Source organism: Gallus gallus, chromosome 8 (assembly GCF_016699485.2).
Source record: "Gallus gallus isolate bGalGal1 chromosome 8, bGalGal1.mat.broiler.GRCg7b, whole genome shotgun sequence".
Lineage (NCBI taxonomy): Eukaryota > Metazoa > Chordata > Aves > Galliformes > Phasianidae > Gallus > Gallus gallus.
Genome location: NC_052539.1, coordinates 24,675,126 through 24,687,569, shown reverse-complemented (window position 1 = coordinate 24,687,569; position 12,444 = coordinate 24,675,126). Strand labels below are relative to the sequence as shown.

The 12,444-nt window shown below is 41.3% G+C and overlaps 1 protein-coding gene across 6 annotated transcripts in view; it reads left to right on the top strand.

Moving 5' to 3' along the window:
• GLIS1 (GLIS family zinc finger 1) overlaps positions 1 to 12,444 on the top strand; it is a 172,612-nt gene that overhangs the window by 76,992 nt on the left and 83,176 nt on the right. For all 6 annotated transcript variants that reach the window (XM_046944912.1, XM_046944908.1, XM_046944909.1 and 3 more), the window contains exons 2-3: positions 828 to 1,026; positions 7,161 to 8,262. In XM_046944912.1, the coding sequence (XP_046800868.1) occupies positions 828 to 1,026; positions 7,161 to 8,262 (1,301 nt within the window). The remainder of the gene's footprint in view (positions 1 to 827; positions 1,027 to 7,160; positions 8,263 to 12,444) is intronic.

The following is a 12,444-nucleotide window of genomic DNA, read 5'->3' as shown; positions in this document are numbered from 1 at the left end:
AACAGAACAAAAAGCCCAGCCAAAAACAAACAAAAACCCCCACCAAAATGAACACATGTGAAATGAAATGAAATTATTAGTGCTTGACCAGTACAATCTAGGTTCTTAGTTCCCCCTTTGTCCTTTCTTTTCAATGGAATTATTGTTAGTGGATATATTTATACTTTGAAGAATGTTGCTGTAGTTCTAGTCTGTTTTTCCAAGTCAAGTAAAATGTAGTATTCACCAAAACAGAGCTTATTTTTATTAGTTGTAGTATCATTTATAGTAATGAGTCACATTGGTCACACATATACATTGAAGCAAAATGTGATTTGACCTGGCAGTAAAGGAGTAACATGCCCATCTAAGGTCATAATTGCAGAGATAATTGTCTGCAAAGAAAATCTTGACTTACATCACTGTTTTCAGAGAGCTGCTCTCACTGAAAATAAAGGAACTCTGAAAATAGAGAGACTCTGAAATACTCTTCCACAAAATCTGGCAGAGGCAGGATTGTACCATGAAATTACTCAGTCAGAAGGGAAGTTATCACACTAAGTTTGTTTTTTTTTTTTTTTTTTTTTTTTTTTTTTGCTTAAAACATAGTGTAAAATAGCTGCAAAACTAAAAAAAAAAAAATGAGAAATAATCATAATTCACAGATCCTGATTTCTTTGGAATTATTTTTTGCTTCTTTGGGAAACCTTTAGTTTCCACTGCTGTGCCATTTACAAGAAGTTTACAAGGAGATCCAAAATGAACATGCCAAGCTATAGGAAGCATAGACAGTTCTTAGTCCAAGGCTTATGATCACTTACTTGTTTTTTATTATTATTTTTTGACAGTTAATGGTGGCTACAGTCATTGTAACTTGATCTCTGAGAAGAAGAATATGATGGACATGGAGATGACGAGTAGCTCTGTACCAGTCTGCAGACAAGGACTGTTCATCCACACAGGAAACCCACTTATGCGAGACCACCCACTGTCCTGTGAGAGATTACTTCACGTTGGTCAGCTGAACCTGACACACTCTGATATAAGGTATCACTGCAAGTTTTATGGGTCTATATATTTAGCTCTTCTGGAATGCTTGCTTGTTGTTTCTGTTTCCAGTGGCATCTCTGGGTATCCAAGCAGCATACTACAGGAAGAGTACTTTTGGCTTTTTCCTCTTTTTGGAAGTTCTTTGGATTTTTGTTTAGCCATTCCACTCATCTGCAGGTTTTCACTGCAGGATATGTTCATGTGCACAGACAGCAGTCCAAGGCAGTGCCGGTAGAAGTTGCTGTATATGCAACTGCAGCCCCTCTTCTTCTCTGTGTGAACTTTACTAACACGCTCAAAAGTCAAGGACAGTTTTGCCAGGTGTTTAGATAGTGTCACATTTGCCTTCTCTGTACCTCCACTTTCCACACCAGTGCCATGTCTCAAGCCAATTTCTCCCATGTGGCAATTTCTCATGCCACCATCAAACCTACAGGAAGCCAAAGCCATTTCTGTATGTACAGCATTTCCTTTAATGAAGTATTTTCAGTGTTCCCATACAGCCACATCCTTGGCATTTGCTTTTAAGGCTGTAATGTGAAAATTTGATCTCTGGTTTTGATATATACAATGTAGTTGGATACGCTATGAACAGAATCTCTATTTAAACATTTGCTATAAATTAATTGTATGAAAACACAGAACTCCATTATTTTTCTGTTGTTGTTACAAATTTAACATTACCAGATTTTAAACAAGTACCCTAAACAGACATCCACTGTGAATAGAAGCCTGCTATAAATTTAAATCTGTCCATCCATTTTAATTACTTCTTTTTGGCAGAGTATATAATACAGAATAATCTTGAGCTGTTTGAAGAACTGTAGAAAAGAAAACCTCAATAAAGCAGCAGCCTTTATCTTGGATACTTGGCATAATTGGCACTCCTCATGGTACTGTCAGACCCAAATATCCATAGTCACAGCAAAAGGAAATATGGACTATAGCTTGGTCTTGGGAATCTGGCAGTTTCTGATTTTATTGTACATATTTATGTCGTATTTCCCCTTTTCCATTTACTTCTGGGTTAAAAACATCTGTGTTTTTAGGAAGAAGGCACACAGCAATATGGTAAGGAAGTGGAAAGAGCTGTTTGTTTGTCTGTTTGAAAAGAACAAACAATATCCATGCCACATAACAAAATATTCTGCAATTGCTACAAAGATATGTAGATGATATTGCAGCTGTATTCAAGTGTACTTCCTCCCAGCTTCTTTGTGATTCAGTGTGGGATTGCCACTTACTACACTTTTTTATCCTGTCAGTGAGGACAATTATGAAACAAAGATAATTAGGGCTGGAGCAAACAAAAGGAGGAAGAGAGTAGTACTCTGCTTAGATCTTTTTGAACCTTTTTGTAAAACCTATAATGAGGAAATGACAGATACCTGCATACCATGGGTCACAGTACCCACCCTTGGAAATATGAACCCTTTCCAGTTCTTGTTTGAGAAGGATTCCCAGAGCAGCATAAAGGATTGTCTGCACCATAACATGAGAAAGTGGCAGGTGACAGGCCAAATTCTATCCCTTTACTTCATAGCATGGTCTAAAACCTGGAGGTTCTGCTGCTTGCTAAGGAACAGTTTGGAATTGTTCAGGCAATATGTTGAAGGTCCCTTCCATTCCTTTATATGTTGTTGGTACGTCATACTCTACTTGTATGCCCACCGGGCCAATATTGCCTTTGTCTGCCCAGGCCTCACAAGGTAATGCCAATGCCCAGCTGTGGACCTCTGAGATACCATGTCTAATTTTGTCATCACACACATGGTACAGAACCAGAACCTTGGCACGTGAGAGAAGGTGGGCAGCAGCTGGGATGATTTCTGTTCACAGTGCTTGTGACAGTAAATGTTCTTGACAAGCAAGTAACAAAAAACAAAGGCTTTCTCTGAAGGGACAGGAGAACATAGCTGGGGTGGGGGCAAATGCCCATCATGTTCCAGTGAAGTCAGTGGAAGCTGAGGGTGCTCTGTACCTCTCCAGATTTCAACCTTCCTTCTCTGATATAGGAGAGTTAAAGGGCTGGAACTGACAGATGTCACTGCATAGAAGACAGCGCAGATGGTTTGGTTGTTCTGCCCAGCTCTGGTGACCAGCATGGAAACAAGAGGAGATATAAATTCAAACAAGTTTTCTGAACTGATCTCTGAACCACTCCGCTTTTCTTGGATGTGCAGTGTCCAAAGAAAACCCAAACAGATCAGAGAGCATTTCCCCCGGCAATCCAAAATTTCCCTCAGGATTTGGGGTTATCCTTGGCTTTGTCTTTTTTTCCCCTCAATGCACTGAAACTTGTTATCGCCGTCAGCTTCTCTCTGAATCACTTTCTGTCATAAACTGCATTCTGGCAATGACTGCCTTTGCCCGAGAATCACAATCCCTCTTCATCCCAGCCCCTTCTTTTCCCACTCAATTAATATCTTTTAAGTTGTGCAACATAATTGCTGCTGCACGCTATCTGTGAAGGCGATGTGTGTGGGACTGGAAAAGTCGTCATACCTTCCTTACCACAACTGGAGTCAGCACTCAGCTGGTGTTGGCCTTTTGTCAAATCATCCATTATCAGATGGAGCAAACCCGCCCACACTGCGCTCCGAGCTCAGCATATAAAACCCAGAGAGGACATCGGAGCAGTCAGATAGTGTTGCAGGGGGTCCCTGGATGTGCGGCAGAACAATCCCCTCCAGCTCCTTAACACTGTCAGTTACCACTGCTTGCACATTTACAGTGGCAAGTGAAGGAGTGTCCGTTTGTTTTGCAAATAATCCGGAGATTTCAGATACTGTGGTCTTTTCCTCTGAGGGCAATAGGGAACTGCAGCACTTCTGGCGTGGTGCTGCTGGCCTCGTGCTCTGGCTCCAGTTACCACGTAGGGGAGTCTCTTTTGAAGCACTGTTTTCCTGTCCTCTGAGGGGCTGCTGTACCCTGTGAAGGCCTTACACTCAGCTTTCATGTGCTGAGCAGCAGTACTGTGGCCTCAGACTGGTACACAGATGCTCCCTGCAAAGGGATATATATTCAGGGGGTATGTTCCTCTTCCAACCCACTCCTGTCCCTGTTCACTCACTTGGAAGCCCCCAGCACGGCCCAAGCAGGTCTGTGTGTCCACGCAGTGCTCCTTATGCTGTCCTGCAATCTGCCGTCTCTCTCACTCTCCTCTTGGCCATTTGTTTCATATGAATTTATATTTATAGCCAGGAATTATAAAGTCCTTAAGGTGACACTGGCTGTGTGTAGCAGCTCTGGAACCTGATCTCTGGCTGTAACAGCAAGATGCCATGGCAGGACCAAATAGCATAATAAGATGGTATAAGAGACACACAGTGTGTTTCAAACACCTTGTATCTCTCTCACATCACTTTTGCTCCCCATTCCCCAGGGCTGGAGGAAACCTGCAGGGGTTTGCCCTAGGGTTGTGATGGCGAAATTCTGCCAGGAATACAGGAACACAGTTTGCTTTCATGCAGCTTTGGCGTTCAGTACGTCACCACTTGACCATCAGGAAATTGAAACAAAGCCAGATTCTCCCTGTAAAGTTAATGATCGCAGGGTATATAAAGCACTTAGTGCTAAGGAGAAAGCTGTACGCCCAGAAGGGTGTTGCTTCTGATCTGCATGAGCAGTCTGTACTTACCATCGTGTAGGCAGAGCATGGATAAGGAGTCTGTGCCAATGAGATGCTTGAATTTAGTGCCTTCGTCTCTTTTGGTTTTGAAATATTCTTGGAAAAAGGTTGAAAACTCTTCTCTGTGTCTCATATTTTGTACTGTAGCTGCATCACAGCAGCACAGTCCTGATTCTAAGTAAGGTCTTGTGCTAGAAATGCAGACTGATGTTGGTGGGAATGTGGGGAATGTCGTATTTCTCGGGATAAGGACATCTGAATCCATGCTGCAGGTACTCTGCACTGACTGCTGCTTGAACTCCTCACATGGATTTCTGGCAGGATGGGAGCTTTACGTAAAGCTTAGTAGTATGACACCAATTATCGTGGGCTGAAATGTAAGGATTGTGTTAGCTTTATGTGATGTGAGAAATGTGTTGTGTTTGTTTTAGCCCGAGGCGTTGGGACCACTAAGCTGTGGTACAGACTGAATTATTTTGAGGAGTTCTCATAGAGAAGAAGCTAAATAGTAGGAAATCTTGTGCCTGGCATGGCACGCTGTAAAACCTTTCTCAGAAAGCCTTTAAAGCAGCATAGTTTCTACAGAGCAGCGGAGCTACAACCTAGCAAGGCAGGCTTTCCCAAACATGTGCAGTAGAGGGTTTTTACTAATGCTTATGCCACATATTTTACAGACATGTGGTTCTGTAAATGTTAAAAAATAATGTATGAATGCTGTTGTGTTTTTTTTAAAACTCACCATCTGCAGAACCAGGTGCTTTGAGTTTACCCAGAGACCAACCGTGCAAACCTAAGGGGAGAAATTATAACTAATGGATTATGGAAACCTCTAAAAGTTTTAAATGTAATCTTTTTAAACTTCTGGTGGCAAAATGCAAGATCTGATTGTTCCGTAGCATTGAACGGTGGGGAATTTCACTTCTCTCATGTCCTTAAAGTTTTTTATGTCATGCCCTACTGGCTGCAGACTGTTGCAGCTTAGAAACCTGTGACCATTGGATGTAATGTTGCCAGCTGTGTGCCTCAGACTGGTATCATTGTTTGACAGCTTTCCTTTGATGAGTAGGAAGTCTTTTTGAAGCTTTTTCAAATTTTATTTTTATTTTCTAATTGGGAGCTGTTACCGAGGAGTTAATAGTGGTCCCAGCTCCTTATGTTTGTGGTGATCTGATGGAAGCAATAGAGATGAAATCATCTCAGTCAAAAAATAAATGCTGTTTACTCTGCAGCTCTGCAGTTTAATGTATGAATACGACCAGAATATCTGAAGCATATATGTTTCTCCCTTGGAAATGTGTCAGGTCTGTCAGCCGCAGCGTCACAGAGTTGCCTAATGGCCAGGTTTTCTTCAGCTTTTCTGGTGATAGCATCAAAAAGCATAAAATTCATTTATGTGGAACATTTCAGCATAAGAGCCCTAGAGGACCTCTCTGGAGGGTTTATTAGCTCAGGTACAGCTTTCCTGCACACACATGTACCGTTTCCTCTTACAGGCCTGGCACGTTGCTGCATGGTGAAGCCACAGGTTAAACCCAACCACACTTTAGGGATATGTTAAGGTACTCCCACTGGTCCTTAGCAACAACAGGCGGTTGGGTCATGCACAGTAAACGTTTATCACTGAGGTTATTGTTATTTTATTTTATTTTTTTTTCATTTTAAAGCATAAGCCAATTGCTAACTGCTTGGAGGAGTGTTAGAAAGAAATGTTTCCTGGAAGTTTTACTGAAATATCTGTGCGGGATTCCTGCTTCCTGAGTGATTGGATTCAGCACACATCAAAGGAGGTTGAAAGTCACTTCTGCAGAAGCATCCTTTAGCACTTGTAGACCTGGGCAGATTATCATATGAAAAATGGAAATGAAAATATACGGACTGCCAGTTTATATCTCCCTGTTGTGGACTTTTCTTAGTTATCTTTTGACTGATCTCTCATCAGCTCTGGACCACTGGCTGAAATGAGCTGTTCTTTATTCATAAGCCTTTTTTTATTTCCTCCACAGATCTTACTCTTTTTTAGTTTAGCAAAGCACAGATCTCTGTCACGTGTAGGCAGAATCCAGCTATAGCCTTTTTGGGTTTGTGTGAACAAGGTTGCCACGGAGTTTTCCGAGTGCACTCTGAGGAAAATACTGATATTTGAATAATTCAAAAAAGCCCAAAGCTCTCAAACTTCATTCTCAGCTATTGTTTTGCCCGATCTATTATGCACTGAAAACCTAGATTGTGATTGATGAACTGCCCGTAGCGGCGGTGGGGAGACTGGCTGTTCTGTGCATAACTCACTGTGTAAAATTAATCCTGTGTAAAACGATGCTGCCTTTACAAGGGTTGTAGAGGAAGCTTTGCAGAATTTTTTGTTGTAAGTGCTGCATTAGACAAGCAACGTTCAGGAGAGAGCGAGTGCTTCCATTCTCCAGGGCTTTACAAATGCTGTGTCTTGTACAAAAACGATAAATCCTGTGGTGGTTAGTGATGCTTAATGCAAACTATATTACAGGTCACCCAGATTTCAAGACTCAGTAGATTCTGCTGCTCCATGCCTGAATGGAAGTCACCCAGCTCAGCACATTAAACAAGAATGCCCTGGTGATTATAAGGCTCTGTCTGAGGCTTCCACGCACAGAAGGATTACGGAGGGGATGGAGCTGAGAGCCTCTGGTAGTCTGCATCCCGAAATAGACCTAATGAATAATAGCTTCACAAATTCACTGTCTTCCTACTTGTTTAATAATGAACACAGCTCCTCCCCGAGTCCGTTGTCACTTGGCACCCCTCAGCACTCGGCTAGGCTACAAGCAAGCAACCTGAAGAAGAGATGCATCTCCGTTGTGCCGTCTTCAGCCGAAGGAATTGATATTGCAGCTATCATCCGCACATCACAGACGTCACTGGTCACCTGTGTGAATGGACTGCGAACTAATTCAGCTGGCATTTCCTCTCATCCCGTGGAGATCAGTCATCACAGTGCTCAGAAATCCTCTCGGCCCCAGTCTTGCTCTCAGCCTGGAAACCCTTGCAGTATTCCCTCCCCTCCAGCATGCCTTGTACCTATTTCCACTGAGTGTGACAGAGGTGACTGTGAGCAGATACAAATGCAGCAAGTCGAGGAGAATGGAAGTCTCAGCCTTATGATGAATGGTACTAGCATTCCTCATCAAAACACCTCCCACAGCACACAGAAGGTGAGTTTCCTAAAACAAGAACCAGCTGACGATTATTCCTCCACCACTGATCTTTTCCGACATCATCAAGGGCTGCCTCCTCCTTACCATCTACACCAGCAGCTGAGCCAGACCCAAGGGACGCTGCCTCACTTACATGCCTCTATGTCTCCAAAATCCCTTCAGCCCAGCGAGGGGGATGAGCAGGACCTCGGCAATGGCAAGCAGGTCTGTCGGTGGATTGACTGCAGTGCCACTTACGACCAACAAGACGAACTGGTCAGACACATAGAAAAGACGCACATTGACCAGCGGAAAGGAGAGGACTTCACTTGCTTTTGGGCAGGCTGCGTCCGCCGCTATAAACCCTTCAATGCCCGTTACAAACTGCTGATTCACATGAGGGTTCATTCTGGAGAAAAACCAAACAAGTGCATGGTAAGTCTGGAATATGTTTGTTGGAATAGAAGTGCATTGCTCTGCTCTCTTTTTTGCTCTCTCTTCGACCTTATTCTAATATGATTGTTGTGCTTTCCTGTGACAATCTGCAGCAGGCTAAAGGAGAACTGGAGAAAACCTTAATATAGAAGGACGTGTTTGAGTAAGAGTTACTGTGGCTCTTGGAAAAGGGATTCTGTTTTCTTATACGAGAGCTTAACTTTTAATACAGCGCTTTGTTATTTTAATATTCATTAAAGCATTAATAAAGTGATGATCAAAGCACACAGCAGTCACTTAACGTAGAACAAGTCACCGAGCCTCGGGTGACTTTTTTAATCGAGAAACATAAAACACATCTAATGAAATTCTTTTCATTCCTTCAGCTGAACAGTAACCCACAGATTGGTGAATGCAAAAGTTTCCGTTGGTAGTTTAGAAAAGAAAAATAAACTTGTTAAGGATTTTAAACAGTTAAAAGAACAGAAGGAATATCTTCAATTACATTTTCTAAGGTTCGTAGGGACTTTTTTAATTTGTGAAACAGAGCTTTAAAAATAAGTGAAAACCATTGTTCTCTTCTGATCAAGAAGATGTAAACAACATCAGTGTTCCAAAAAGAAGATCTTGGGAATAGCACCATCTCTGCATCTGCCCACCATGATGACAATATGGCCAAACTAAAATAAAAGTTAATGACTTCCATTAAGCTTTCCACATGTTTGAGACAACAATGATATAAGACCCTGACTGAAACAGATGAAGCAAAACAAGTTTGACATAAGCTTCCAAATTGGGCCATGAAATTTGGAAAGTCTTATTTGTAACACCCACATGCGCACGCGTGTGCGTGCATGCACTTACACATGCACTTACACATGCACACACACACAGATGAGTGCAAACAAAGGAAATGTCTCTGACAGCAGGTTGTTGTTGGTGATAGGCAGAATTTTTGACTATATGTCTATTTTCATGTTTTGATCAGAGAATGATATAATGGAAAATGTTTGTAAGGAAGTTAGATGAAGACAAACTTTTCCATGGCAAGCTGTAGCTTTGTATGGAGCAATAGGAAAGCATGCTTTCATAAAAAGCTTGCTTTTTTTTTATTTGTTCAGGGAAAAGCTTGCTGGCTTGCAATGGGTGTGGCAGGGAAAAGGAAGGAAAAACATATTCAGTGTTTTACAAAATGTTTTAAGGTGAAAATGTTCTTTGTAAGTGATCGCACCGTTATCTTCTTACTGCCATCGAATAAATGAAAAATGTTATCTTAAGATCTGCACTGCCCAGTGGGTATTTCCACAAATAATGCTGGAAACAATGCAGATATTTAGAGAGCACCACCACATTGTCCAAGATAAAATGGAAAGTCTCTGAAGACTTACTTATTTATCTCAACTTTGGGTGAATGAGCCGACTCGCTCATTTCCAGAAGTAGCTCCATCCATATTTAAAAGTACGGAGGATTTTGAAATGCCTATAAATATCTTTGTTTTGGTCGTAAATCATCCAAGAATAATGAATGTTGCTTGCTTCTCACCAAACAAAAGCAGAACTAAGCTGTGGAAGCTGGCAGATTTTATTTTAGCTTTCTTTTTTGTTTGACTGTTTTTAGCCATCTCTAATGAAATCGGTCTTCTCCCCACTTTTATCTCACAGTTCTTAAAAGAAATATTTAAACATGAAACCCCAATTAGCTTTACCATCATGCTGAAAGATTCACTGGACTCTATGGGTGAGGGAACTTTTGTCTTTCTCTGCAAAATAGGTACTTGACAGGTATTGTATAGCAGATTTCTAATGTTACATTCCCATTCCTACAGGAAACTGGATAAACCAGAGACATTAAATCATGTAACATCCCAGCAAATGCTAAAAACTTCCTCCTTTCAATTACATACATCTGCCTCAAAGAGCTGGCTTTTGATAACATCACAAGGCTCAACATTATGAATAGGTTGGAAAAAACTTTACATCAGCTATTGCAGATAGCCTTCGTGGCACAGGTATATAGCCTTGATATGTAAGCACATAAAGATGTGTAATTCCAGCAGACAGTGTAGTTGTTCCCCTACATGGGATTGCCTCTGCCATAATTAGGAGCTTTACCTTGCAGAACTTGCCGTTAACTCTTCTGTTCCCTGAACAACGCTCTGGTATCAGCAGTTATCAGTGTATTAATTGTTACAAGCTGCAATCCTGTGTCAGAGCAAACCTGGATCCTAGTGGGCACACAAAAAGTATGTCCTCTTTGCAAGCTTAGTTTTGTACCCTGGAAAGACCTTGATCTTGCAGGGACAAGATCCAAAGCTGCAACACAGCTTCTTAAAGTTATTAATATCAAGAGGAGATTATTTGCCCAGTGAATTCCATTCCATTTTAAACAAGGGTTGCTGTGCAGTGTTTCACTGTGCGGTGATGTCATGTCATTGTAAATGATGGCTTTTCTTTTGATGTGGTAATAATTGTGCTGTTATTCCTGCAAATTAGAAGGCAGTTCATTCTGTGTCTATACAGCCCTGAGATTTTGTTTCATTTTTGCCGTAGCTCTGTTAAAGTAACTTTACATCCCTTGGTACTTGTAGTGCAGATTTTCTTTTGCTATTCACAGTTACCCATTGTAGTTTTTTTAAGCCCTCGGTGAGATTACAGGCTGTGAGGTACCGAGCTGTCGGGAGAGGCGAGCAGCAAGCAGCCCTCCACCACCATACATAAAAGTATTTTTCCATGTAAAATTATTAATTTCTTATGGCAGGCTTTGCTACTATGTACTGTAATAGACAAAGGAATTTTGGAATTCAAGCTACTTGAGAACAGGAAATACATGAGACGTTTTGATTGAAAAGTAAATGGTTCACTAAAACTGCAGTTAATCCTTTTATTATCTTTCCAACAGCAGTTTCCACAATACTTTCATGAGGTAAGCTTCCTTCAGTCCAACTGTAACACTCTCATCGTTACAGCTGGTTTAAATTTAGCCAGTCTGCTTCTCTCTTTACTACAGACGGTTGACAAGCAAAACAGTATCTGGTGCAGAGAAGTACTGATGTTGCAGATGCATATTCTGCTTGCTGTGTTTCGTTGCCAAAACCTGTACTATGAGTGTACTGTTTTCATACTCTGTTAAATATTCTAATTTAGTGGTGCCTTCTCGTCATTGTGTCCCTCAGTTTGGTTTTTCCTTGGGCTCTGCAAGTAGTCTGAAGGAAACTACCTAATCTCTTTGCAATATCCTGTTATGTTTCATACTTAACTCATGTTATTTTAGTTTTATTAAATTTGGGGTTCATCTGCATTATAATCAAAAATATATCCAACAAAAATAATGATGCAATGCCTTTAAGACTTTAACTTCTGAAGATTAATTTCATGCTTTTTTAGATTTGATGTCCCAGACAATTGGAATTTTGATTGTCTGAGACAGCAAAAATTAGCAAGCTTAAATGGTTTTTATTTAAAAAAAAATGGTTTCTCATAGCTGCATCTTTTGCTGCCTTATAGTTCTTCCAGTACTTTGGTGGGTAGAACCCCGCTGATCTCTAAATATTGCATCCTTGGTTTAAGCCCCTGCTTGTAAATGTAGATTTCGTTGTCTGGAATTGTTTGATTTGGAAAAATCCAAACACGGCTTATCAGCTTATCCTCTTGCACTTCTGTGGCTTCATAGAGAGCAGCAGACGAAATTCTCATCTCTGCATGCTTATGTGTTCAGGGAAACTCTGTTGCAGGCCTTCACAGACGTGAGAGAAGATAAATATATTTACCTTCATGGAATTCCTGCGCATGCCATTTCTGTTCATAGAAATTGGGTATGGTAACATTTGTGCCGTCCCTGAAGGGAGCTGGGCAGTGATAACAGCCACTGTTGTTCTTTCCAGTTCATGTGTTTCAAAGAAACAAATGCCTCCCGTGTGCGTTTCGGCCCTGCCTGTGGGCATTGTGTTTCTTCATAGGTAGATAAGGCTTTGAAGCAGAGTCTTTTCTTCTTGCATGTATGCAATATATTCAGTTTGGGTCTTGGTGCAGTGATTTGGGTGCTACATCCGTACACAGTGAAACTCAGCACTTGTGCTTTTGGCAGTCAACTCTTGAGTCCCTGAGGGGAGGCCTTAAAGGTACTGCTCTGGTGACTCAGATACGGTGAGTAACTTACCTGAAGGCACCTTTGGGCAATTCCAG